Source organism: Musca autumnalis, unplaced genomic scaffold (assembly GCF_047663935.1).
Source record: "Musca autumnalis isolate F117 unplaced genomic scaffold, ASM4766393v1 scaffold_1, whole genome shotgun sequence".
NCBI lineage: Eukaryota > Metazoa > Arthropoda > Insecta > Diptera > Muscidae > Musca > Musca autumnalis.
This window is the reverse complement of record NW_027411644.1, coordinates 63,408,467-63,436,424: the sequence shown is the minus strand read 5'-3', so window position 1 is coordinate 63,436,424 and position 27,958 is coordinate 63,408,467. Positions and strand designations below refer to the sequence as shown.

The window sequence follows — 27,958 nt, the reverse complement described above, 5'->3', positions numbered from 1 at the left end:
ATTTTGCTCCCGTCTATAGGAGAAAATTTTAAATCCCCGGCCGAAGGCCGGCTACTTAAGAACACTTGCGATTTAAAGGAGATTTTTGTATTTTTTTTCGGTAAAGAAATATTGTCCCTAAAATCGCTAATTGCTCACTAACATTGGCCACACTGATTGGTGTCAAACATCGCTCCGTCTTGTGTTCTCATTCTATTATTCAACTCTCGATATTTGACAGTTCCGTTGATGACAGTAGGAAAAAAGGAAAAAATACTTGTTCGCTTGCAACTAGAAAAAGTGGCATGAAAATTTGTGGATTTGTTTACAAGAAAAGTAAAAAACTAATATTAATATTAAGTTTTATATAAACAAAACAGAGTATAACAAATATAGCCACTAAACAAACGGAAAAGAGAAAAGACCTAACGAAACAAATCTCGGTGTACAAAAAAACACAATCTTTTTTACGGGGTGTGGTTAAAGAGTCAAGTGTACAACAACAAAATTCACATTCTATGCGAAAATTTTTTTATATTACACTAAAAAAAAGAAGTAACTTTTTCATCAAATTCAAGATTGAAATAACCAAAAAGAAATTATAAAAGCGTTAAAAACAACAACAGTAAAATAATACTTGGCAGAATGGAAAGGTGGTGTTGTTTAATCCAAACGACGTGTATGGAATTAATTAGTTATTGAAGACAACGACGGACGAGACAATACACAGAGCGAGCCAAGTCGACGTTTCTTTTTTATGCAAATGAACTCATTCTAAACAAAAAATAATAAAAAAAAAACCACGAAAAGAACAGAAGAAGCAAGTGTGGACGCTGGCCGGTTGTAGTGGAGGCGGAGGTGATTATTGTTGGTATCATCATCATTATTGTGGGTCATCGTTGTATTAGTTAAGATTCCATTAGATGCAATGAAGAAGCAGTGTTCACGACGAATTTGTTTGGATTTCAAAGCGATCGTTTAGAAGACGATTTTTTTGGCTTTGCGGAATCTTTTATTTTTTCCCCCAAAAAGCAAATAAACAAAACGGACAACAAACGCCGCATAACTCGAACGAGAAACGAAGAAAAATACCAACTAAATGCAACAACAAAAGTGAGAAAACATTTTTTTGATTAGGCTGCCCCTGCTGCTCCACAGAAATGTCACGATTAGCTGATTATTTTGTTATTGTCGGCTATGATAGTGAAAAAGATAGTAAGTATTTGTTGTTGTTCAACAGAAGATAGCCAAAAATGTTAATATTAATTTTGCTTTCTTTATAGGAAATGCTACCGAAAATAGCCTCTTAACATGCGGCAAGATTATACAACGTTTTCCCGAAAAAGATTGGCCGGATACACCCTTTATCGAAGGCATAGAATGGGTACGAAAAAAATTAACCAAAAACAACAAAGAAATAAATTTTATCGTAAAATGATTTATTTATCACAAAATTTCTCTCTTCTTCTTTGTTTTTAGTTTTGCCAACCATTAGGCTGGAATTTATCTTATGAAAAACAAGAGCCGAAATTTTTCACTTCCGTTCTCACCGATATTGACGCCAACAAACATTATTGTGCCTGTTTAAGTTTCCACGAGACCTTAGCCATAACCCTTAACAAAAAAGTTGTCGACGATGAAGATGAAACCATCAACACAAGTCCACCATCAAAGTATCAAAATTCCTCACCGTTAAATAGCTCCAATTTAACGAACAATGGTGGTTTGAATTGTAGCGGAATTTCAACACCCACAACATCAACCTCCTTGATATCACATCACAGTGTTATGTATGCTCCAAAATGTTTGGTTTTAATATCACGTCTAGATTGTGCTGAAACTTTTAAGAATTGTTTGGGTACCATCTATACAGTTTATGTGGAAAATTTACCTTATGCCTTGGAAACGTTGATTGGTAATATTTTGGGATGTATACAAGTCCCGCCGGCGGGAGGACCTCAAGTTCGTTTTTCAATTGGGGCAAGTGATAAGCAATCGTTACAGCCACCACAGTCATCATCGTTGCCCATAACCGGAACATCAGTGAATTTTTTATTTAAACAATTGGGTGAGTGTGTGTGTGCAATTTGAAATTTTGAATTAGCCATCCATCGTGCGACATGTTAAAATGAAATGTTTCTTGTTATCCAAAAGCAACCTGTTGAATGAGTCCAATATGCAAAATGTCTTTCAAAAGACTTATCCACAGAAGTCGTCTAAGGAGAGGTCTTTTATCTATATAAGACCTCTTGAAGGTGCCTTCTATCTATAGAAGACCTCTTGGAGGGTCTTCTCCCTATTCAAGACTTCTTGAATGGAGGAGTTTTCTGTCTATAAAATTCCTCTTGGAGAGGTCTTCCATCTACGGAAGACATCTTGGAAGGTCTTCTCACTTTTCAAGACTTCTTGAAGGCCTCTTGAATGTGTCTTCTACCTATAGAAGACCTCTTGGAGAGTCTTCTCTCTATTCAAGACTTCTTGAAGGTGTCTTCTATTTATAGAAGTCCTCTTGGAGGAGTTTTCTATCTATAGAAGTCCTCTTGGAGAAGTCCCCCATCTACGGAAGACCTCTTGGAGAAGTCCCCCATCTACGGAAGACCTCTTTGAGCGGTCTTCTATCTATAGATGGATGACCTCTTGGGGGGTCATCTATCTGTAGAAGACCTTTTGGATAGGTCTTCTATCTATAGAAGACCCCCTCAAGTGGTTTCTACAGATATCTGACACCACCAAGAGGACTTCTATAGATGGAAGACCCCTCCAAGAAGTCTTCGTACATGGAAGACTTCTCCAAGAGGACTTCTATAGAAGACACATTCGAGAGGTATTCTATAGATAGAAGACACCTTCAAGAGGACTTCTATAGATAGAAGACACCAAGTATTCTATCTATAGAAGACCTCTTGGAGGGGTCTTCTATCTATAAAATGCCTCTTGGAAGAGCCTTCTATCTCTACAAGACCTCTTGGAGAGGTCTTCTATCTGTAGGAGACCTCTTTGAGGTGTCTTCTGTAAGAAAAGACCTCTTGGAGGGGTCTTCTATATATAGAGGACTTCTTGGAGAACCTTTTATCTATAGAAGACCTCTTGGAGGGGCCTTTTATCTCAAGTGGTATTCTACAGATAGTTGACACCACCAAGAGGACTTCTATAGATGGAAGACCCCTCCAAGAAGTCTTCGTAGATGGAAGACTTCTCCAAGAGGACTTCTATAGATAGAAAACTCCTCCAAGAGGACTTCTATAAATAGAAGACACATTCGAGAGGTATTCTATAGATAGAAGACACCTTCAAGAGGACTTCTATAGATAGAAGACACCAAGTATTCTATCTATAGAAGACCTCTTGGAGGGGTCTTCTATCTATAAAATGCCTCTTGGAAGAGCCTTCTATCTCTACAAGACCTCTTGGAGAGGTCTTCTATCTGTAGGAGAACTCTTTGAGGTGTCTTCTGTAAGAGAAGACCTCTTGGAGGGGTCTTCTATCTATAGAGGACTTCTTGGAGAACCGTTTATCTATAGAAGACCTCTTGGAGGGGCCTTTTATCTATAGAAGAACTCTTGGAGGGGTCTTCTTTCTATACAAGACCTCTTGGAGGTGTCTTCTATCAATAGAAGACCTCTTTGGGAGTCCTCTGTCTATCGAGGACTTCTTGGTGGGATCTTCTATCAACAGAAGACTTCATGGCGAGGTTTTCTGTCAACAGAAGACTTCTTGAAGGTGTTTCCATCAATAAAATACTTCTTGAAGGGGTCTTCTAACTATAAAAAGGCCCTTGGAGTTGCCTTTTACCTATATAAGACCTCATGGAGGAGTCAATCAAAAGAAGACTTCTTCTATCTACAAAAGAAATTTTGGAGTGATCTTTTATCTCTAGACGACCTCTTGGAGGGGTCATCTACCTATAAAATATTGCTTGGAGGGCCATTCTATCTGTTGAATTTTTCTTGGAGGGATCTATCAAGTGGATTCTTCTAGGCGGGGTCCTCTACCAATATAAGATTTCTTGTAGGAGTCTTATATCTATCAAAGACCATTTGGAGTAATATTTTATCTATAGAAGACCTCGTGAAGGGGTATATATCAATAGAAAACATTTTAAATGGGTCATCTACCGATAAAATACACCTTGGAGGATTTTCTGTCCAAAACATACCTCTTGAATAATCCTCCAGGAGAGTTGTCTCTCTACAGGGGACCTCTTGAAGAGATATTGCATCGATAGGTGTCCTATTGTGTAAGTCCATTATCTTGAGAAGGACTCTCGAAAAGATTTTCTTTCTTTATAAGACCTCGTGGAGTGATCTTCTGTATATACATATAAAACTTGCTCCTTCTATTTACTTCAGACGTATTTAAACAAATTCTAATCCATTTCCCATTTTCTTCTCTTTGCAGGCATTAAAAATGTCCTCATACTACTCTGTGCAGTTATGACTGAAAATAAAATACTCTTTCATTCGAAATCTTATTCCCACCTAACGGATAGTTGTAAGGCTCTTGTGGCACTCATGTATCCGTTTCGTTATACACACGTATATATACCAATATTGCCAGCACCATTGTCGGAGGTTCTCTCAACACCCACGCCCTTTATAATGGGCATCCATAGCTCCCTGCAAACGGAAATCAATGAATTGCTAGATGTTATTGTCGTCGATTTAGATGGTGGCCTGGTGACAATACCACCCACACTAACACCACCAGTACCCGTATTACCTTCACCACTGTGGGAACAAACCCAAGAGCTACTCACCATGATATTATTTCCAAATTTATCACAGGCTGATTTGGCATTTCCATCACAGGAGAAACCCACAAATTATCCAAAAACTGAGGCAATAATTGACAAGGAACTGAGGGCGATATTTATGCGTCTATTTGCCCAATTGCTACAGGGATATCGTTCATGCCTAACGCTAATACGCATCCATCCCAAACCGGTCATAACCTTTCATAAAGCTGGATTTTTGGGTGCCAGAGATTTGATTGAAAGTGAATTTCTCTTTCGTGTGCTGGACAGTATGTTCTTTACGACTTTTGTAAATGAACGTGGCCCACCCTGGAGGCCTTCCGATGCCTGGGACGAATTGTATAGCACAATGAATGAATTGCTTAAATCTGAGGCAAATAATAAAAGTCTACTGCAGATACACATTGCCGAATTGGGTAAGGTTTTGTACGAAAACGAAAACCCCAGTCAACAAATGTATGTGCAAAAAGTATTACGGCCTCCCGAGGGTGCCTCACATCGCATACACCAGCCTGCTTTTCCTCGCTTGAATCCCGAAAAGGTAGAAATGATTATAAACGATGGCATAAGGAAAAATTGCCTACAACCTCGCTTGACATCACAACGCAATCAAAATCGCATTATACCCATGGGACCTCGCCTACCCGAAGTTTTAGATGTAAGACCTAATCTATTGAATTCCGCTAGACGTTTAGAGGTTTTAAAAACCTGTGTAGCCTATATTTTTGAGAATAAAATTGCCGATGCTCGAAAGCTGGTACCAGCCGTTACACGGACACTAAAACATCGTGACGCCCGACTGATTTTCTGTCGTGAACTATTCGGTTATGTTCGTGGCAATAAGGCGGTGTTGGATCATCAACAATTTGATTTGGTCATTAAATTTATGAACAAAACCTTGCAAAATTCCACCGGCATTGATGAGTATACCGTGGCTGCTGCTCTGCTGCCTATGTCCACAATATTTTGTCGTAAACTTTCAACGGGCATCATACAATTTGCCTATACCTGTATACAGGATCATAGTATATGGAAAAATTTACAATTTTGGGAATCTACATTTTATCAAGATGTACAAACTCACATCAAGGCTTTGTATATGCAGCATCGTAGAGCAAATGAAAATAACAAAGAATCGAATTGTGTATTGGACGATGTGCCGCTGGAAGAACCAACTGCTTTGGAAATAACCGCGGAGCAAATGCGAAAAGCACCCACCATTGAGGAAGAAAAGAAGAAGGAATTGGCTCAATCGGAAGAGTCAACACTTTACAGTCAGGCCATTCACTATTCGAATCGAATGGTTTCGCTGCTAATACCACCCGATGTAAATGCTGTGGGACAGAAGCCAAAGCAAACGTTTCGATTTGATGATAATCAAAGTGTATCCAATAGGTGAGTTAAGATTTTTTTTTAATTATTATTTTTTAATTATGGTCTTCTTTCTATAGAAGACCTCTTGCAGGGCTGTTCTATGTATATATAGAAGACCCCTTGGAAGGCTCTTCTATCTACAAAAAACAACTTGGAAGGGGTTTTAATATATAGAAGACCTATTTAAGGCCTCTTCTATCTATAGAAAACCTCTACGAAGGGTTCTCTCTTAGTGGAGTCTTCAATGTACAGAAGATATCTCGAAGCAGTCTTCTGCCCAAAAAGACCTCTTGGGAGGTTCATCTATCTGCACAAGACATCTTGGAGGGTCTTGTATCTTATAGAAGACCGCTTGGAGAGGTCTTTTATTTATAGAAGACCCCATGGAGTGGTCTTTTATTTATAGAAGAACCCATGGAGTTGTCCTATATCTATAGAACCACTCTTGAAGGGGTATTCCATCTGTAAAAGACCTCATGGAGGGGTCGTCTATCTATGGAAGATCTCTTGTAGGGGTCGTCTATCTATAGAAGACCTCTTGGAGGGGTTTTCTATCTATAGGAGACCTCGTGAGGGGTCTTCTATCTACAGAACACCTCTTGGAACGGTCTGTTATCTACATAACCCCTATTGGATGGGTTTTCTATGTAAAGAAGACCTAGCGAGGACTTATGCCTATAGAAGAGCTCTTGGAGCGTTCGTCTATCTATAAAAGACACCTTAGAAGGGTCTTCAATATATAGAAAACCTCTTGGAAGGCTCTTCTATCTATAAAAGACCTCTTGTAAGGGGTTTCTATCTATAGAATCCTTCTGGAAGAAGTCTTCTATCTATAGAACCCTTCTTGGACAGGTCTTCTATCTATAGAACCCTTCTTGGACAGGTCTTCTATCTACAGAAACCTTCTTGGAGAGGTATTTTATCTACATAACCCTTCTTGGACAGGTCTTCTATCTATAGAACCCTTCTTGGACAGGTCTTATATCTACAGAAACCTTCTTTGAGAGGTATTTTATCTACATAACCCTTCTTGGAGGGGTTCTCTGTAAAAAAACTCTTGGAGGGGTCGTCTACCTTTACAAGACCTGTTGGAGGGTCTTGTGTCTATAGAATACCTCTTGGAGGGGTCTTCTATTTATAGGAAACCTCTTGGAGTTGTCCTCTATCTATCGAACCTCTCTTAGACGTGTCTTCTGTATATAGAACCCTTCCTGAAGTGGTATTCTACCTATGGAACCCCACTTGGAGGGGTCTTCTGTATATAGAAGGTCTGTTGAAGCAGTATTCTTCCTATAGAACCCCTCTTGGATGGGGTTTCTATCTGAAGACCTCGTGGAGGGATATTCTATCTGTAGAAGACCTTTTTGAGGGATCTTCTATGTATATAAGATCTCTTTGAGGGATCTTCTATGTATATAAGATCTCTTTGAGGAGTCTTCTATCTATAGAACCACTCTTGGAGGGGTCTTCTGTCCATAGAATGGGTCTTCTATCTATAGAACGCTTCTTGGAGGCGTCTGCTATCTATAGAACACTTCTTCAAGGGATCTTCCATCTATCATAGATCAAGAAACGTCTTTAAGTGTTTATTTTAAAATTTCACACTTTGAGGTTATGTTGCAAATTTTAGGTTATGACTGATTTGCCCATATTCTTTCTTTTCAGTATTATGGGCTCCCTAAGTGAACACTCCGACGAGGGTTTCGAGGAAAATGATGCCTCTGAGGTGGGAGTTGCTGTGGGCAAAATTGTGTCACGTTTTATTGATCGTGTCTGTACGGAGGGTGGTGTTACCTCAGATCATATACGCAATTTACACGATATGGTACCCGGTGTGGTACATATGCATATTGAATCTCTGGAATCGGTATATTTAGAATCCAAACGACATCCACATGTACAGAAACCAAAAATCCAAACTCCATGCCTATTGCCAGGTGAAGAAATTGTCACAGACCATCTACGGTGTTTCCTAATGGCTGATGGTAGGGAAGATGATACCCAATGTCTGATACCCGCCGAGGGGGCGTTGTTTCTCACCAATTATCGTATTATATTCAAAGGAAATCCATGTGATCCTTTGGCCTGTGAACAGACAATAATTCGAGCATTTCCCATTTCATCGCTGCTGAAGGAGAAGAAAATTTCCGTGTTATATTTGGCTCACTTGGATCAAACGCTGCCCGAAGGATTACAATTGAGATCAAGTACATTTCAGTTGATGAAAGTGGCCTTCGATTCAGAGGTGACACCCGAAATGATTGAAACTTTCCGTAAGATACTGAATAAGGCACGCCACCCCATTGATGAATTTGAACATTTTGCCTTCCAATCATATGGCACCATTATACATGGCACTGTGCCACTTAAGGCCAAGGAAAAGTATTCCACCCTTAAAGGTTTTGCCAAGAAAACCCTAATGCGAACGGCCAAAAAGGCAGGACTGAAGCAAAAGTTCACCACCACCAAAAGGAAATTGGTAACGTCGGCGGTAGATTTTGATACAATGGTAGCTTCGGTGGATGCCCTGGAAACACATTCCCAAAATGATGAATTGGAAGATGATGAATTTGAGTCGAATAATGAAACTTTGCCACGCATTGCCACCGCCAAGGACATTGAACGTATGCGTGAACGTAACTATGTACGGGATTGGAAGCGTTTGGGTTTTGAAGATGCCCATAATGGTTTTCGCATAACAGCTGTAAATTCGAATTATAGCATGTGCCGTTCTTATCCGGCAATATTTGTGGCCCCTCTGCAGGTGCACGATGCTGCCTTAACGCACTTGGGACGTTGTTATAAAAGCCAGCGGATACCCGTGGCCACCTGGCGTCATCGCAACGGTGCCCTGCTAATAAGGGGAGCCTTGCCCCATAGTAAATCTGTGATAGGCATGCTTAAAAACAGCACCACCGGTTCGAATAGCACCTCAAATGATATGGCCCATTATCATGAGCAGGATAAATATTTTATGGCCTTGATAAATACCATGCCGAAGCCGAGTATGTCTTTGGCCCATTACAATTTGACCGGCATGAATTTGTCTATGAATTCTTTGCTCCTGAACACCTCAGCAGTGGATGATTTGCACTACTTGAACACATCATTGACTCCTGAAGTAAGTAGAAAAAATAAGTCTGGCATGTCGGGTGGTGGACATGATGGCAAGCAAAAAAGTGGTACCATTAAGAACTCCTCGGCTGTATCAAGCAGTGCCTCAGCCTATAGGAAGATAAGATTATATGTCTTGGGTGAAAAATCACAAACGAAGTCAAGTGTAAATGCCGACTTGGGAGCAGAATTTATACCCGTCGATTATCCCGATATTCGACATTCACGTATTGCTTTCAAAAAGCTTATGAGAGCCTGTCTTCCCTCTAACATTACCAATGAAACAGATCAAACTTTTGCCAAGAACATTGAACAGTCGGATTGGTTGCAACAAATCTCTTCGCTATTACAGTTGTCTGGAGCTGTGGTAGATCTCATAGATTTACAAGAGGCTAGTGTTATGCTATCTCTGGAAGATGGCTGGGATATAACAGCTCAAATATCTGCCTTGGCGCAACTGTGTTTGGATCCCTACTATAGGACCATCGATGGTTTTCGTGTTCTGGTGGAAAAGGAATGGATTGCCTTTGGTCATCGTTTTGCTCATCGCAGTCACTTGAAACCTTCACACAATAGTTCAAATATTGCATTTGCCCCCACATTCTTGCAATTCCTGGATGGGGTCTATCAGATACACAAACAATTCCCCATGGCATTTGAATTCAATGAATTCTATTTACGTTTCCTGGCCTATCACACGGTGTCCTGTCGTTTTCGAACATTCCTATTTGACTGTGAAGTGGAGCGATTTGATATGGGCATAACAGCAGTGGAGGATAAACGTGGCTCCATATCGACCAGTAAACATTTGCTAAGTAATAAATGTAAGATTTCCCTTTGGGAGAGTTGTAATTTTAACGTTTTGTTTATTTATTTCTCTTTTGAAAATTCAAAATAGGTAACAATGGTTCCGATGATGAGTCTGGTGTATACCCCGTGGATATGCGTAGCAAAACCTTGGTGAACTTCAATCGCATTGGCCACTCCATTTTCGATTATATCGAACGACAACACTCCAAATCCCAGATATTCTACAATTTCATCTATTACATGCACGATGATGTTTTGAGGCCACAAAGTTGTGCCGCTGCCTTGGATCTGTGGTCTTATTATACCAATGAAGAATTGGCTCAGGGACCACCCTATGATCTAGAGGTAACAAGTGCCGATGATGAATTGGATTTATCCGAAATGAAGGGTAAACGTATTGTCATTTCCGCGGGCTATGACAACATTGAGAAATCGGATCCCAATACCTTTGTTTGCCTGCTAAGCGAAGTGAAACAAGCCGAAACTGAACGTGGCCACTTACCACAAAAATGGCAACAAGTTTGGTCGAGTCTAGATGTACCCCAGGTTGAACGCATCGAACGTAAACCATCGCTCAACAGCCTATTCTATCAAGGCAAGCTACAACACAAACGTTCCACACTCGAAATTATTATGAAAGGACGCCTGTCGGGTTATCAAGAGAAATTCTTCCATCCTCATCGCTTCGAAAAACATCCCTATACCACACCCACCAATTGTAATCATTGCACAAAATTATTATGGGGCCCTGTGGGCTATCGCTGCATGGATTGCGGCAATTCCTATCATGAACGTTGTACTGAATTATCACTGAAAAATTGCACAAAATATAAAGCTGTCGAGGGTGTTGTACCGCCCAACGTTAATATATCACAAGGCGATACAGCCAGCATAGCATCAAGTGCAGCGACGACTGCACGCACCTCATCACATCATTTTTATAATCAGTTTAGTAGTAATGTTGCTGAAAATCGTACACATGAGGGGTGAGTGCGAGGGAGGAAGAAAGATGTTTTATTTTTTAATATATACAAAATTTAAATTTTTATTTTGCAGACATCTTTACAAACGCGGTGCCTTGTTAAAGAATTGGAAACAACGTTGGTTTGTCTTGGATTCCATAAAACATCAATTGCGTTATTATGACTCGGTTGAGGATTCAACATGTAAAGGAGTTATAGGTGAGTTAAAAAATATGTACGGTATAATCTCGAAAATCAGGACATCGCATTTCCGGCGGTGACTGAGTTATAGAATTGTGCGGATTATTTGGTATTTTGTGAGAAAAGAAAGAGGATCAGAGGATCAGGTTATAAGGGTAACATGGGGCAGCTTCGCTACTGGAGTGTCTTCGCCACCGTCGATCTTATTTATGCATGTAAAGATCGTCAAAGAAAAATTTTAGATCTTTGGTAAAGCCATAACTATCCTTTGGAAAATCTTTATGTAGCATAGCTGGCAAAGTGACACCAGTGGCGAAGCTTCCCAAATGTACCCTACATATTGCAACTATGAAAAAATCCTAAAAACGTTTAATCTTCTAACTAAGAATGTGTGAAGGATTTTCTTCGCGTAAACGGTGTTCGATCTTTCCACGGAATTTATAGTTCTACTTCTACTTGGCATTTCCCACACAATTACTAAAAATGCTTATCTTAATTGAGATTTAAGACCTCCGACTTTTGTCCTATTAGAAGACTAATTGGACTTTTAATTGTTGCCTACAAGGAAGCCTTTTCTTCTGATCTTAACAATCCCATGGTTTTTTGGCCTTCAAAAAAAAATTATTTCGCAAACTTTTTTCTTTACATTTTAGATTTGGCAGAAGTTCAGAGTGTTACAGCAGCACAACCAACACAAATTGGCACAAAACGTGTGGATGAGAAAGGATTTTTCGATGTAAGTACTTTTTTTTATAATAATAATTTTATTTAAATCTCAGAGAAAACACCTAGTTTTAACGTTCAAAAGTGAGGTTATGATCTTCTGAACTTAGATTAAAAAGATAAACATTAGGGACTTTATGTACATCATTAGTTGGGTCATATGGTCCTTGGTAATAACCGTGCGGGGAAGGAGGAAAACCCAAGACCAATACGGATGTGTTCGGTTTGTCACATCTGCACCCACCACACTCAAACTTCCGTGAGATGCAATAGATACCGGGAGTGAGTGCATCTCAGGGATTGCTCTGGACTCGGACTAGTCCATGTGAAAGACTACGATAATGTCTATGTTGCTGCATGCTGCAAGAACACAGCCCCCTGTAAGTCATCAGAATACGCAGCACTTAACACCAGTCCTTGCTGTTCCAATCCCTGAAAATTCATCATTTTGGCAATTTAATCACAAAGGACTCCAAATTAAGATCGAGGAAAAAGCTGGATTTAGGAAGAATATCACTGTCGAGGCGGCGCCTCGGCCATCAGCATCTGAACGCTGCACTTTCATCATTCATGTGAAAGCTAATTGGTCTAGTTTCAGAGTGTTCATTAATCACCGCTTCAGAGATCTGCCTAACTCTTCTGATGTTCGGGTAGCGGAAAGGACGTTGCGAGACATTATCACTGTTGCAGCCGCTGGTCAAATACCCGAAGTGAGACCACTCTTCCCAGCATAGGTGACAAGTTTAGCAAATGAGTTTCATCGTGGCAACCCCAAAGTTAAGGAAAACACATTGGAAATTAACAGTGGAATCGGAGTAATCGTGTAGATTATCTCAATAGTTGCAATATTGGAGCAGGAATAAGTGAATTGGAAACAACAATTAAGTCACTCTCGAAGCATGGACAGAAGGAAGATAGAACCTCAGTCACGTTTGTCGACGTTACGATGACTGATCCGAAGATGAGCGTAAGTTATTTTGATCGACAGTTTGTCGAGCACACCGGCATTGACAAGGAGAAGAGAAGAGTACTACGTCGCAATAGATCTCTTCCTGCCGGGAAGAAACCACCACAATTTAAAATTAGTGATGTTGCGAATGCCATCATAAACGCAAAATTATCCAAAGCGCTGTGCTCTGATGGAATCTCCATGGAAATTATGTGACAGCTGGATGCGGCGTGAGCCAAGTATCTCACAAAAGTATTCAACTGTCGCTAGTCCGAAGTCTGCAAAAAAAGTTCAGGGTGGTCCCTAATGGTACTGAAGTCAGACAGGGATGGCAGCAAAGGTGAATCATACCAATCGATTTCGCTTTTGTCACCCGTAGCAAAGATTCTTGAGCCTGTACCACTCTCCTCAGGTCAGGAATAGTTATCCAGTTGCCGATCATCGCCATGGATTTTGTAAGCATTACAACACGACAACAGCGCTGCTCGCCATCTACACACAAATTAGTTGAGGACTCATCCAGAGCAAGTTGTGCGATAGAACAGTGATGGTGGAGCTTGATTTATCGAAAGCCTTTGATACTCTCAACCACTCCGCATTGTTGGAGGGAATCGAGCAGGCAACCCTCCGACCATGTTAGAACGTGTGGACGCCAGTCGTGCGAGGATTTTAAGAATAAGTGGAATTCAGGAATAAGAAATCCAAGTCCCGTAGAGTAAAACAGGGAGTGGGGTAATAGCTTCGGAACCGGTTAACCTCTACCTTTCCTGTATTCCACCCCTTTAAGACGGCATTTAGATCGTAACGTATGCGGATGTTTGTACGATCTTGGCTCAGGTACCTTCCTGATGTCATTTGTGACATCTGATCTTACCACCTTATTCCACGTGAGGAATATGCAAATATCCATTACTAAATCTACGGTTTAGGAGGTGTAGGGACCAATATCATCAATTCCCTAGCCTGCAGCACCATATATATCGCGATAGGTCGGTTTGTGGTAAGCAATGCTGCGAATATAAGTGCAACGCGATGGAAAAATATTCAAACCTGACAGAATGCCGCCCTGAGAACTGCAACAGGGTGCTTCCTGATGTCCTCATGCGACCATCGAAAATTCTTCCGTTACGGTTCGGGCGAAACCGTAAGGGTCATATTAATCACAAGATGGTGATTGAACCCCTGACAACAGTCACGTCGTGCGCACACGCCACAGCTATCTGCGACAAGTTGAAAAGTAGGAACAAGGTCCTCAAGTCCCTGGCCGGCAGCACTTGGGGTGCAGATAAAGAAACCTTGTTGGCCACGTATAACGCGATAGGTCGGTCTGTGGTAAGCTATGCGGCTCCAGTCTGGTCCCCGAGATTGTGTGATTCGAACTGGAAAAAGATTCAAACTTGCCAGAATGCCGCCCTGAGAACAGCGACAGGCTGCCTCCTCAAATCTTCAGTGGACCATCTACATGAGGAGGCAAAAATTCTTCCTGTAAAGCAACACAATGAGATGCTTTCGTTGCAGTACCTGCTTGGATGTTATCGTGTGAGCCATCTCAATCACCATCTTGTGGGTAGGCCCGGCCCATTCAGGGAGATCAGGAAGGATATCCATGCTCTAGAGGGAGAGGTCCAACGATACAGGAGAGAACCCCTAGATCAACAAGCATACCAAGCAGGTTTAAATAGTATTCACACGGATGCAGTTTCTAAGGCCATAAGCAAATATAGTGTGAATAAAGTCCTCGAAATACATCCAAAATCTATCGCAGCTGAGGAACGTCAGCTGCCACGACAAACTAGAGTAGTTTTGGCTCAACTACGCTCGGGATATTGCAGTCGCCTAAATTCGTATTGGGCGGAAATCGATCGCGCCGTGCAAGACATATGCCCAGTATGCGGCATGGGCCCGCACGACACACAACACCTTTTTAACGGCCCCGCCAAACCTACCCATCTAACTCCAGTGGATCTATGGCTACATTCCATCGAAGCAGCCACTTTTCTTGAACTGGAGATAGACCCAGAGCCAGATTGAACAGAGGAACGAACAAATAAACATAACAAAAACACTGTTACAACAACAACGACAAACCAGATTAGTTTTGGCTCACTACGCTCGGAATGGTGCAGCCGTCTGAATTCCTATAGGGCATGGATTGTAGAAACTTGTTAAACATCTGTCCATCATGCGACACAGGCCCGCACAACACACATCATCTTTTCAACTGCCCTGTTAATCCTACTCAACTAACTCCAGTAGATATCTAATTACATCTCATCGAAGCAGCCACATTTCTCGAACTGGAGACAGATCCTGAGCCAGATTAAGCGGGAAAATGAACTTACAAACATATACTAAATATACTGTTGCAACAACAAACCAGAGTAGTTTTGGTTCATCTACATTCGCGATGATAAATACAAAGACATAAATATAACAACAGATGTGTCAACACACTTTGACTTCGAAATCATTATTTGAATGGCACATAGATTTGATAGATTCAAAGCACATATACCCTCCTTATCCAAAAGGCTGAGGGTATAATAATCATGAAATGTTTTAAGAAAAATGGGAGCAAGTTGAGTTTAAGCATTAAGCTCGGAAAAAATTATAATTTTTTTATATAGCCGGCCTTCGGCCGGGGATTTAAGACTTTCTGCTATGGACAGGAGCGAATCTAGGGAACGGGAGCAACATTTTCTTTTAAATTAAAATTTTTCTCTAAGTAGCCGACATTTAACAAGGGAATTTTCTGAACTTCGGAGGCCCATATCTCGAGAAGTATGGACTTCCGCAAAAAATGTTATATATGTTTGTGATCAGGGTAACGAGACCTACCTGTGGAAAAAATTTGGTATCGATCCGAGCTTAATGCTTAAACTCATCTTAAGCCGAAAAATGAGCAGAAAATCAATTAGGTACTTACTCTGTAGACTTCTGGAGTAAAGGATTTGTGTTTGAAAAACAGCCCATGTTTGGTTTGTTGTTGTTGTAACAGTGTTTGTTATGTTTGTTTGTTCGTTCTTCTGTTCAATCTGGCTCTGGGTCTATCTCCAGTTCCAGGAAAGTGGCTGCTTCGATGGGATGTAACCACAGATCCACTGGAGTTAGATGAGTACGTTTGGCTGGGCAGTTGAAAAGGTGTTTTGTGTCGTGCAGGCCCATGCCACATACTGGGCAGATGTCTTGCACGGAGTGGTCGCTTTCCGCCCAATAAGAATTTAGGCGACTGCAATATCCCGAGCGTAGTTGAGCCAAAACTACTCTAGTTCGTCGTGGCAGCTGACGCTCCTCAACTGCAATAGATGGGGGATATATTTCGAAGACTTTATTCACACTATAATTGCTTAAGGCCTATGTTTGGTTTCGGATCCATCTGGTGTGGCATTCCCCGACTTGTTTGGCTACAAATTCAGGACATGAGCGATAAATCTGCGCATTAAAGTTTTATAAAAATGTTTTTAACGAGGGTACTTCAAGATATACTCAGCATATAATTTATAGCCAAATCGTATGTTTTGTGTTCCACTGTCGCCTTACTTTCTTCGCTTAATCTAATAAATCACGACAAAAAGACCAAAAAACTTCTAACTAAAACAACGGAATCACAACGACGAATCACATCACAAAAACGGCTGTTTATTTATCGTTTCTATGAAACACCCTGTGTTGTATTTGTTTTAAACTTACATGGCCACACATCAAATTTTGACAAATCACTACAATAAAGCCGCAAACACAATCAAAATTGGAGTAAAGTTTTGTGTCATTTCTGGTAAAAGAATAAAATACAAAGGGCAACAAATTTCGATTTTTTCTTTATTATTTTTAACGTTTATTCAAACGTTGGTTGTATTACACTATGCAACACTGAAAATGCAAACACCTTCTAGTGTGCATTTTTTGATAGTACATATTTAGACTACAAAAACCCTGTAGGGTTTTGTCCTGTCAGATCCAGTTCGTATTTTATGGCCGCATCTAAACCGGGCTAAAATTACACTTTTTTGCATTTATCGGGCCTTTATCTCAGAAACGGTTAGGACTTTGGCCTTGCTGTCTTAGGCAATATTGTAGCCCTGAACTAGTAGAACTTATCCTTTGAACAGACCATATAGGAAAAACTCCATCTATGGCATCAAAATCTATAAAATATAGAAAATTTTAAATAATTGCTGATATTCTGGTCAGTATCGGCTAAACTATTGGGAGTTGAACCAAGTAAACTTTTGCAAAAATCTTCCAAATAATGTTCTCAACAATTCTTTAGAACATTCTGAAACTCTAAAATGCTTACTTCATGTTGTTTCAGCGGTATTTTGTATCATATCTTTTACAACACGTATTTCAAACACAGTTCACACCAACAGTTTATTCTCATATTTTGGATTTCACTACAATAGTTGTGTCTTTTTACTTTTTCAGTAATAATTATTCAGTAACTTCTTTTCAGAGAGTAAGAGAGATTTTACTCTTTGATACGAAAATAGAGAAGAAAGTAAAAAGACAGCATTTAGTAAACTTTAGCAAGATAACAGTTGATAACCAAAACAAAAACATTGGCGCCAATGCATGAAAGAAAAACTAACTCCAAAGCAATGAAAAAGTTCTTCAATTTTTACCAAAATAAATAAAAAATAATTAATATATTAATAAAACAATCAATAAATATAGCTGAATCGTAATATTTACAGTATTTTTCCACAAAAATAAGATAAACATTGAGCATCTGACCATTAGCAGATGATTAAAAAACAGCTGATCGAACTTGCTAAATGTTGCTAAGAAAAATTCTATCAGCAACTTTTAGCAATTTCTCAGCAAACAACTGTCAAAATTGTTCTCTCACTTCGCTCTCTTTTACTGAACTTTTGTGTAAAAAGACAGCATTTAGTAACATTTCGTAATAATTATTACAAATTATCACGTAAAAAGACACACCTATTATTGACATTTTTATTAAATGGTCGTTGAAAAATGTACTGAAAATAGAGGCATAGAGGCATTTTACAACAATAACATGTTCTGAAGAGTTGTGTATTACATTCCAGGGAATATTTTTGCAAAAGAAAATATTCAGAAAATATTAACGGTTTTGGAGATACGGTGTGAAATGTATAAAAATTGTGGAATTTTTGCATATATTTTGAAATTTGAGGCAATAAATGTAGTTTTTCGAGTTCATTATTTCTTCAAATATTTTATTCTTGTTCTTATCTACAAATTTGCTTCAGAGGTCAGAAGAAGATTCGCATTGGTTTCAGAGATATAGCCCTGAATTTCTTTCAAAACTCAATATTTAACCAGGTTTGGATGGGGCCATAAAATCCGAGCTGGATCTGACACAACAAAACCCAACTAGGGTTTCTTGTCGTTTGGGTCTGTACTTTCAAAAAATCCTCAGATCGAATTGTTTGCACAAGATCACCTTAAAAATGTTGCACAGTGTTATCGTCCTAATAGTGATATTAGGATTATCTATACTGCTTTTATTAATACTAATTACAACTCTTGCGATTATTCTTCCCTTCCTTTTTCCAGCTGAAAACCTCGCGGCGAACTTACAATCTATATGCCATGAATGCAAATTTGGCCCAAGAATGGATAGAAAAAATTCAAGCGTGCTTGCAATAGAGATGCGGATAAGGAATAGTATATCATCTATACAAACTATCCCTCTAAAATATTCTATTAAAAACAAAAATGAATGTCGTAGAAAAAAATATTTAGCCAAGTATTTATACAAATTATTAACAAAGGAAAAACGAAAAAAAAATCATTTTGTTACATTTCGTTTTTGTTTTACTAATTTAAACAAATTGTTTGCCTTCCTTACAAAAAATCAACAACAACAAAGGATAATATTGTGTATAATCAAACAAAGAAACCGAAGCATTTCTTTTTTATAAATTGCTGCAATATGCAAAAAATGTGTGTATTTATATTTTTAATTATTATTAAATACTGTAGTAACGAATAGAAAAGCGACTTGTTAAACTGTTTTTCTTTTTTTACTTTGTTTTCTTTTTACAAAAAAAGTCTTGAAAATATTGATTCATATCCCTCCTTTAGGTATTGTTTATCTTTTTTCGGCATAATTCTAGTTTTTAGAATTTTGTATATTATTAAAAACTATTTAGTTAAGAATACAGCACATAATGGACTAGGAATTATTAATTGTTTATTTTTTTTTTTTTCTTTGCTAAAGGCAACAACTAAGCTAGAGATTTTGTTATAACAAAGCTGAAAAGAAAAGCTTAACTTGAAAATGAAAACAAAAAAATATACATATATAAAAACTCATAACTACCTTAACCCATTAACTTATTGAATGTGATTAATCTTTAACCTACCCCCCGACCTTGCATCATACTCTCTTCCTCCTCTAATAATAAAACCCCTCCCCCCCTTACCACAGGAAAAAATCAGAATATACGTATGTATTTGTTTATCTATTATAGCAAAAACAAACAAATGGAGTATATACAATTAATTTAAATGTATTGTTCTTTATTATTATCATAATAATTACTATAGTAAATATATTTGTTTATCCCCCCCATCTATTATTATAATTATTAGTTTTCATTTTTTTTTATAAAAAATAACTTTATACTCGATGTTATGCCAAAGAATCGGTTAAAGAAATATACATAACTATATATCATTATCATTTAGTTTTCTTCCCGTGTTTTTGCAAATAAGTTCTTTTTTTACTATTACAACATCCCTTGATATAGTAAAATAAACAAATAAAAAAATTAAAAAAATAAACAAACAAAATATGAAGTAATTCTTCTCCGATCAATGATGTCATGAATTTGTAATTATTTACATTTTTAAAACAAATGTTTTTTCCGGTTTAATTTTCAATTACTTCATAAGGTATGTATGTAATTGCACATGCTGTGTTTGTGTTTGTAATTTTTTTGTTTATGTAGCTGATAATTTAATAAATTAAATCGTTTTTGTATTACAGAAACGTTGTCCAATACACAATATTCAATATAAGAAATGAAAATGGAAAAAAGAAACGTGAAAATTTATCTATAAGCAGTGCCGTGGCATGTCCTTGACAGCAGGTATCATATTGTGGCTCGACAAATGAAGCACGATGTGGATTCTACAATTAAAAAGAGAATAAATGGGGAATCGATTAAAAACGTTTTCAAAGTAAAGGTAATTAAAAAATGTACATTTTCTTATATAATGGCTACATTAATTACACTATATGTTTTTCACGTGTATGACATAAGCTGGTGTGTGGATTAGTATACCCAAAGTTACAAAATAGGTTGACTTCCGTATCGTCAGTTGCTTGGAAAATTACTGCAAATGTATGAAGTATTGGGAGTTATCATGAATGAAATTTCCCCCTGAGTTTTGTCTTTCCGCCTTTGCAACTTAAGGGGTAGTTTACACTATATGTAAATGTCATATAACACGAAATAAAAATATTCCATATCTACCCACGGAGGCAATGTGGAGACGTAGTTTTTTACATTTGTGCTGGTGTGGACGCACAGAGTAAATGGCGTAAGGAAAATCTCCAATATTGCACATATTAGCGAATATATAACGATGGAAAATTTCATGTCATATGACATTTACATATACATAGCGATTATGAATCTTCACGTAGGGAGCTACTCACAAGTGAGTTGCAGTTCACTTTCACCTGCTCGAGCTATTACGATTGGGCAGGGAGGAGCACAAAAAGTGAACAAGGGTTGACAAGTCGGGAAATGGAAAATAACGGCGCGACTTGTGAACCCTTGAAATAATAATTTGTGTTACCATACCGTCATTTTTTGCACAAATAACTTTGGGATTATTAAATTCTTATTTTTTGCATAAAAAGTAAATAAATTTTCAAATTAATAAACATTTCTAGCAAGAAAAATGTCGGTTATTAAAAATCCACTATAAAAGAACATGAATATTGGTAAAAGAAAATACAACATTGAAACAACATGGCAACATCTGTAACAGCTGTTCTTTTGTTTTGACAGATATGTGAAAATTGTTTATTTACACTGAAGAATTCGTGAAATTTATTGGAAAATCGTAAAAAAGTGAACAAATGTCGTTTAAAAACGTCATTAAAGCCCTGTTCCTTTACGTTCAAGAATCTTCAAGTTTTACAACTTTTTACTCGAAAAGCGTTCCTTTACTTCAGACACAATACAATTCATATGGGAGCAGTTTTCAACTTTTACTACTTTTGCCGGTTTTACCATTTTCAGAAGTAAAGGAACAGACCATAAATGGCTACAATAAGTAAATGTGGCATATCTTTGCTTTACCGACCCACCGCAGAAAATTATGAAAAAATTACCACAGATAGTGCTTTTCATGCCGATTCCAACAATGTATTTCTTTTGTTGGGGAAATGTATACTTACCGAGATAAAGGCCTCAGAAGTTCCGAAAATTCCCTTGTTTACTTGGGAAAAAATTTACGATTTAAAAAAAGTTTGTTCGCGTAGCCGAAATTCGCTCCTGTCCATAGGAGAAAGTCTTAAATCCCCGGCCGAAGGCCGGCTACTTAAGAATACTTTCGATTTAAAACAAAATTTTTGTATTTTTTCTGCGAAGGGTCGGTAAAGGAAATTTGTTCCGTAAATGTTTAATGTTGCATTATGGGTGATAACAGAAATGGCAAGTTCTGAGGAATACCAAGGAAATGGAATGGAAGCTGTACCAGCGATGTTAGGACATCACAGGAGATCAATGATTGGTTCAAATGAGGTTCAGCATTTAGCCAATTCCAAGAATTGTAAATACAATTCGTGAAACATCCGATATTTTCTCCAGTATAAGAACCAATTCTATGAATGCTAAGTATAATTCCTAATGCTTTCTTCAACACTTAAACCAATTTAATGAATTTTAAATACAATTTCAATAAATTTCAATTGTAATTCCAATTTTTTTTTGTTCATGGCATATAACAACCGGTACTTAAAATACTATTCCAGGAAATTGCTTGGTGTAGATACCATTCCACTGGGTTATCGACGATGACGTGATTAAGATCTCAAAATGGTTTGGATCTTTTTGGGGCAACGGTCTGGACTTATATTCCATCAAAATATTTGATTCTATTCAAGCTTGAGGGCAAGTGATTGGACATGTCATCTTTTTAGCACCAGCACCCATTTTTCCCAATCACCATCTAGTAGGTTGGCCCGACACACTAGGTCCATCAAGAATGATCTTCACTTTCTAGAGAGGAAAGCCCAACGATACAGGAGAGAACCCCTTGCTCAACAAGCATTTCAAGTAGGTTTGTATAGCTTTCACATAGTCGCAGTTTCTAATGTAAACAAATATAGTGTGAATAAAGTCCACCACAAACCAGAGTAGTTTTTGCTCAACTATACTCGGGATATTGCAGTCGTCTAAATTCTTATAGGGCAAATGTTGATAGCACCATGCATAGCACTCTTCGTCTTTTAAAGGTGCGATGCCAAACCTAGTCATTTAACTTCAGTGGATAGTTACATCCCATTCTTGGAACTGAAGTTAGATCCAATTTTGTACCAAATTCTGAAAGAATTCAGAGATTCAGACCGAATTCGTAAAGAACTCTGAAAAAATGTTAGCGGTAAATGTCCTAATATTTGTTTTTGTCGAAAACATATTGCGATTAAAAATATTCCATTTCCAATATTTCAACCATCTTTGATGGTCATTCTCAGGGATTGGCTTTCAAAAACAAGAACATTTGTTTTATGCAACTATAAACAATATGGTAGAAATTTATAATAACAATGATATTTCTTTCTTTTTATAAGAATAAAAACAAAAAAAATTTAATTCTCAAGCCGAAATTAAAACCAAAGAAAAAAGCGTCCAAAGGTCAACAATAACCTCAAAACATAAAAAATTTCTAATTATTTTTTGTTGCTTTCAACCTAAAATACAATTAATTATCATTACAGATACAAAATATTCGTATTTTTTAAAATAAATGACCACACTTAAATTTTTTTGTTCAACTCACTTTGATTTCGGTAGTGAGAAATTTCAGCACAAATTTGCCTCTTTTTCTCACTTTTTTTACATTTGTAATAGCTAATTTTTTCACGAACGTGAGTTTTGCTTACCCTCTTGTTGTTTATAATAAGGGAAGAGTGAGAACATAACAGCACTCACGGCGATATGATGTTTATAATAGGGGAGGAGGCGAGAAAGAGAAAACTCACGGTGAGATGCCGTTCATAATTGGGCTGATAGTGTAAACTACCCCTAAGGGAGAAAGTGAACAAATTCACGAGGAATTGCCGTTCATGATAACCCCCATTATGTTTCTTAACGCCGTTGTACTTAACAACTGCGAAGCTACGTATTTCAAAACATCTAAAATACGTCATATATACGTAAAAAGCAAACCTGTATTATTTTGATTTCTGATGCATTTAGTTGCATTTTCGAGGAACAAGGCATGAGTGTGCAACTGAAATATTTTGACGAACTTTAAACAACACAAAAAGCAAATTACGATACGGAAGTCAGCCATACACATAAAAAACATATATACGAAAAGCCAACGACGAGTCCCATTACTGTTTATTTTTCGTTCATATGAAACACCCTGTGTTGCATATGCCTTAATGTAACATGGCCACACATCAAATTCTAATTACACAGTTAAAGAAACCATTAATTTTAATTGGCCCGATGGCTTGGAATTTGTACCGTGTCATGTGAAATGTCACGTCGCAAAGATCAACGATACATCATCCAGTAATTGCAAAATGGCAATCACAAAACTACATACGACTCTGCAAAAATTGGATTATAGCAAACCTGAAGTTGGTTGCAGTTTGCATAGTGAACAGAGAAACAGAAGAATTGCAAAAAATTAGCAATCACGACCAACTTAACATTCTTTCCTGTTTGAATCGTGGTTGTGTGAAGACGCTCGTTGTCGGTCGGTGGAAAAAAATCATAAAGTGTGTTTCTCCTTTGAAAGGGCATGTGCCGTGTGAAAATGCCAAATTTAATCGGTCGTCAGATTGTAAATCTTCAGACTTGCGAAGAAAATCAACGCCGAGGAACAAACTTCATGGCATAATAGTAGCCACGGAATAAATATTGTATAGACAATTGGTGACTAAAACTTCAATTTGCAAATAAACCTTCGAAAACTAAATAAGCCAGTGGAAATAAACCTTCAAAAAATACGCGCACGTCAATTGAGAGGCTGCGATAATACCACTGAGTTTATTTGCAACAATTGCATTACACCAAATTCAGATTCGCTACCCAAAATATCGTAAGTTATTCTCAATTGTTCGCTAGCATCCACATGCTAATCCCAATATTGCTTTACTCTACAGTTTTGCCGTTGTCCTCGACAGTCTAAGTTCCCCAAGACGCATCAAAATTAGCGCAGCCAACATACGCCACACTCGTCATCGTTGAAGCACGCCACTGACCGCAACAGCTTTGAGCCAACAATCCCATGCTCACCGGCATGTTAAAAATTACCACAATCATATTCGATGTACACACACAACAAGGAAAGAGGCATACCATCTAAGCCAAGGAAATAACATCTACATACATTAGTGCAAGACCAGCCCCACAGAAAACATTTCTGCAAGGAGAAAGAGTCCTAACAACCCGCCGCAAGAGATGAGAAATAGTTCTCTGTTACCACCAGACAACAATAAACCACAGCAAGTGACATCTTTGCTGCCACAGATAACCGTAGCAGAACGACGTCGGTGACAACAGCTAAACTCGCGGTGTAAAGAAAGAAACCGAACGGACAATACCAGAAAAAGAATTTATACCGTCTAAATTACATCGTATTTGCATCACAATAATATCTTCATTAAATAGCCAAAGTGTGAAAAGTGCGATTTGGTGTTTCTTCTCATTTTTATTTAATCGAGCCAAAGAAAAATATTGCAATCCGTAAAAAAACGATCGAGCTCATACAATAGCAAAAACAGTATTCTCGTGCGGTTTTAATTAATCATGTGTTACAAAGCCCTCGAAGAAAATACATCCTAAAAGGCATTCGGTAACAAAACAACCAACAAAACAGAAACTCGATTTCGCAAAGTTATGCTAGTGCCAAAATCAAAAAAGCATTTCTTACAAGTGACAATCACCATAACCAACGGAACAAAGAATAAAAACAAATGAAACAATGAACACATTTCGTTCTATCCAATTAGAATTGCAACCACCAGAAATAAATCGAAATAAAAACAAATAAAAAACTGTGAAAATTGTGACTGGCGAAATGCGCGCAAAAGGAAATGAAGAAAATAAGCAAAAACAAATCAAATACAAGAAAGTGATCTTCTGTGCAGAAAGACAAATCAAAAGAAGTGATAAATACATAGAAAATTCAAGAAGAGAATAATGATACAAAAGTTAGTGTTTCTCTAGTAGTTGGCAACGTTGAAATCAAACGAAAAGAAAGAAAAGATGAGACATACAAAAATGACAGTGAGTTGGTTGCAGAATGCAAACAAAAAAAATAAATAAAATAAAGTAAACGAGAAAGAAAAATTGACACAAAACAAACAAGAAAATAAATGAAGGATAAAATGAAAATAAATAAAAGATACAGCAGTGAGGTAGAGATGTCGTGTTGTGATACCAAACCTGAGATGAAAAAGAAAACAAGTGAAACATCAAACGAAAGGAAGAAATAAACATCTATTTGAAATACGTAAAAAAGCAGCATTTTGGAAGAAACAAAACAATCAATGATCTCTGTTTTATAATACAAAACTTAAAGAAAAATTAACCAAAATAATTGCAATAAAACGTAATACTGACTGTGACGTGTCGTTTAAGTATTATTAAAAAGGAAGAAGAAGCAAATAAACAGTGATTTGGTGAAATAAAAGAAACCGAAAAAGAAAGACAGAAACCTTCGCATTCCAAATAAAGTGACGAACAGTGCTCCTACTGCAAATGTCATCAATTGTAGTGATGTGAAATACAGCAACGCAAACCACACGTCAGAGAAAGTTTGAACAGCAACTCAATTCACTTACAACAAAATCGTACAAAGAACGTTAAATCTAATGCTAAAATTTGTGATTGCATCGACGTGTTGGTAATTTGCCACAAGTTCTGTGACCATGTTTTGATTGTTTAACCGCTACTTGAAATAATATCATCTTCAACATCCAACATAATCAAATCTGCCAGCGTCATATCATCAGCAGAAGCAGCTTTTCCAAGCAATGTCGTCGTTTTTCATCATTCGTAGCAGTACAACATACACCAACAGCCTCAGAATTCATGAACAGGATTTACTAAATATCCATTTCAAACTTAACCCTCTTGAAGTAAGTACACAGTTGCCGAATGCGACCAAATGAAGACCTGTTGGTCGAAGTGACCATTTGGATAGCAGCAGCCCATATTCATCGATGATCTACCTGTTTTCAATATTACTATTTAAAATATTCAAACTATTCTTGATTTCTATTTATTCATTTAAACGATTAAACCTATTTTTAACTACATTGATTTACATCAAAATTGTTTAAATTATCTGAATTTGTCAACATTCAAAAGTTATTTTTAGATTTTCAGAATTATATTTGTGTGTCAAAATTCGAAAGTTTACCAAATTGTACATATAAGAATCTGATTAAAGACAATGATTTCAGACAGATTATTTTTCTAAATTTTTCATTCGATACGAGGTTTTAGTTCTGCTTTATGGATTTTTTTTTTTTGTGAAAACTTTGACAGGAACACCCCAATATAGCGCTATAATAGGGTCTCCCCTGGTTTGTCTATTCACTCTTGTTTGCAGTTTTACAATTTTGAACTAAGATTTCGTTAAGAAATGCATTAATGAATTTATATTTAAACCTACCAAAAATGTTTACATGTATAATTATATTATTATAAGGATATGAATTTTTTATAAATTAACCTAAGGTTTTTTTTGAACGCTTTCATAAGAAATAAAATGAAAATTGAAATTGATATATTTCCTGATGTCTGAGAGTATATTCAAAATGGTTGAGTAGGTCAAACTGATGGTGGGTATTTGGTGAGGTGGTGAATCAATTGTTTACACTTTCGGGGTAATTTAAACATCGGCAAAGAATTACCATGGACAGGTTGCGGGTAGTAACCGAGGGTGGGCAGCCAGTAGGCAACATCTATCATACCTTATTAGTAAGGAGCCTACAATTTAACAGTGGATTGTTCATTTGGGATTTGAAATGAGAAGAAGTGATTTGTTTACTGAAACTTGATATGATGATTTGTACCCCCATTTTCTTTTGTTTAAATTATGATGGCAAGCAACTAGCACTGGTTCAACGTATTGAATTAGTAACCACGATGCTACTTTCTCATCTGACTGCGACGAACTCCCCCCAATGCCGACGAGCTTTAGCCGCACACAAATCCCCAAGTAGCCAGTGCTGCAGTTCAGATAGGGACAGACTTGTGGAAGTCTGAATCGTGACAAATTATTGTAAAGTTGTTTAATAAATAAATAAAATAAATAACTTTGCAGACAGGGATTAGGAAAACGAACAAGAAACATGAATGGCGGCGTTATACCATCAGCCTCATGGCTGCAGAGGGTGTAGAGACTTAATCACGGCCAGAAATGTGTCACACAAAACAGGAGTCGGTTAAAATATTTTCAAAAATTATTAATTAAAAATTAATTTTGATAATTAATATTTTCTACCTGCAATTAGTCGAAGGTCAGGCTGAAGTGGTTTTATTGAAACTTTAGGAATTCTTAGATCGAGTTCCCCACAACAGTAATTTCATGATCAGCCCAAACACGAATGAAAATTCCGTGCGGAAATTCTCTTTTCCCTTCTTTCCTGTTGTAGACACTTGTAAAACATTCACTGTAAACATAATATAACTACATACCATTGAAATATGAGTTTTCAATGTTATAACATATATACAGAAATTTATGAAAATTTTCTTCAGTCTGAGTCTTTACTTCCTTAAATAAACATTGTGTTCTTTTGTATAAAAATATAAATTGTGTGTTCCTCATTTTACCAACCAAGACCCCAACAAATTGGCGACGAGGATGGGATTCAAAATTATCACCAGATTTAGT

General features: G+C 37.5%; 3 protein-coding genes and 1 long non-coding RNA gene across 5 annotated transcripts in view; 2 read left to right on the top strand and 2 right to left on the bottom strand.

The window, feature by feature from the left end:
- LOC141399722 (uncharacterized) overlaps positions 1–18,374 on the bottom strand; it is a 69,155-nt gene extending 50,781 nt beyond the window's left edge. The window contains exons 1-2 of the mRNA XM_073978966.1: positions 16,352–18,374; positions 15,792–16,297 (exon numbers count right to left, since the gene is read on the bottom strand). The gene's annotated coding sequence lies outside the window, so the exon portion shown is untranslated. The remainder of the gene's footprint in view (positions 1–15,791; positions 16,298–16,351) is intronic.
- Positions 221–19,648, top strand: Sbf (SET domain binding factor). 2 transcript variants are annotated; one of them, XM_073978936.1, is made up of 9 exons: positions 221–1,194; positions 1,263–1,363; positions 1,459–2,047; positions 4,378–6,127; positions 7,772–10,035; positions 10,119–11,016; positions 11,087–11,211; positions 11,847–11,929; positions 18,407–19,648. In XM_073978936.1, exons 1-9 carry the CDS (start codon positions 1,140–1,142, stop codon positions 18,497–18,499), a joined length of 5,958 nt encoding a protein of 1,985 aa, XP_073835037.1. In that variant the 5' UTR covers positions 221–1,139; the 3' UTR covers positions 18,500–19,648. The 2 variants fall into 2 exon arrangements, with proteins under 2 accessions (XP_073835037.1, XP_073835030.1); XM_073978929.1 differs by having other exon boundaries at positions 7,772–10,044.
- The window catches only part of HisCl1 (Histamine-gated chloride channel subunit 1), a 38,624-nt gene continuing 30,222 nt past the window's right edge, over positions 19,557–27,958 (bottom strand). Inside the window, exon 7 of the mRNA XM_073978980.1 lies at positions 19,557–19,988. Within this exon, the coding sequence (XP_073835081.1) occupies positions 19,839–19,988 (150 nt within the window). The 3' untranslated portion in view covers positions 19,557–19,838. The remainder of the gene's footprint in view (positions 19,989–27,958) is intronic.
- LOC141399740 (uncharacterized) lies at positions 19,868–26,834 on the top strand. Its single transcript, XR_012411923.1, has 2 exons — positions 19,868–20,044; positions 23,521–26,834. It is a non-coding gene; the product is annotated as an uncharacterized lncRNA (long non-coding RNA).

Coding starts and splice junctions, on each gene's coding strand:
- Sbf (XM_073978929.1), top strand. CDS start 1,140: ATGTCACGATTAGCTGATTATTTTGTTATTGTCGGCTATGATAGTGAA. Junction 11,017..11,086: donor GAAAATCGTACACATGAGGG/GTGAGTGCGAGG, acceptor TTTATTTTGCAG/ACATCTTTACAAACGCGGTG. Junction 11,212..11,846: donor AACATGTAAAGGAGTTATAG/GTGAGTTAAAAA, acceptor TTTACATTTTAG/ATTTGGCAGAAGTTCAGAGT.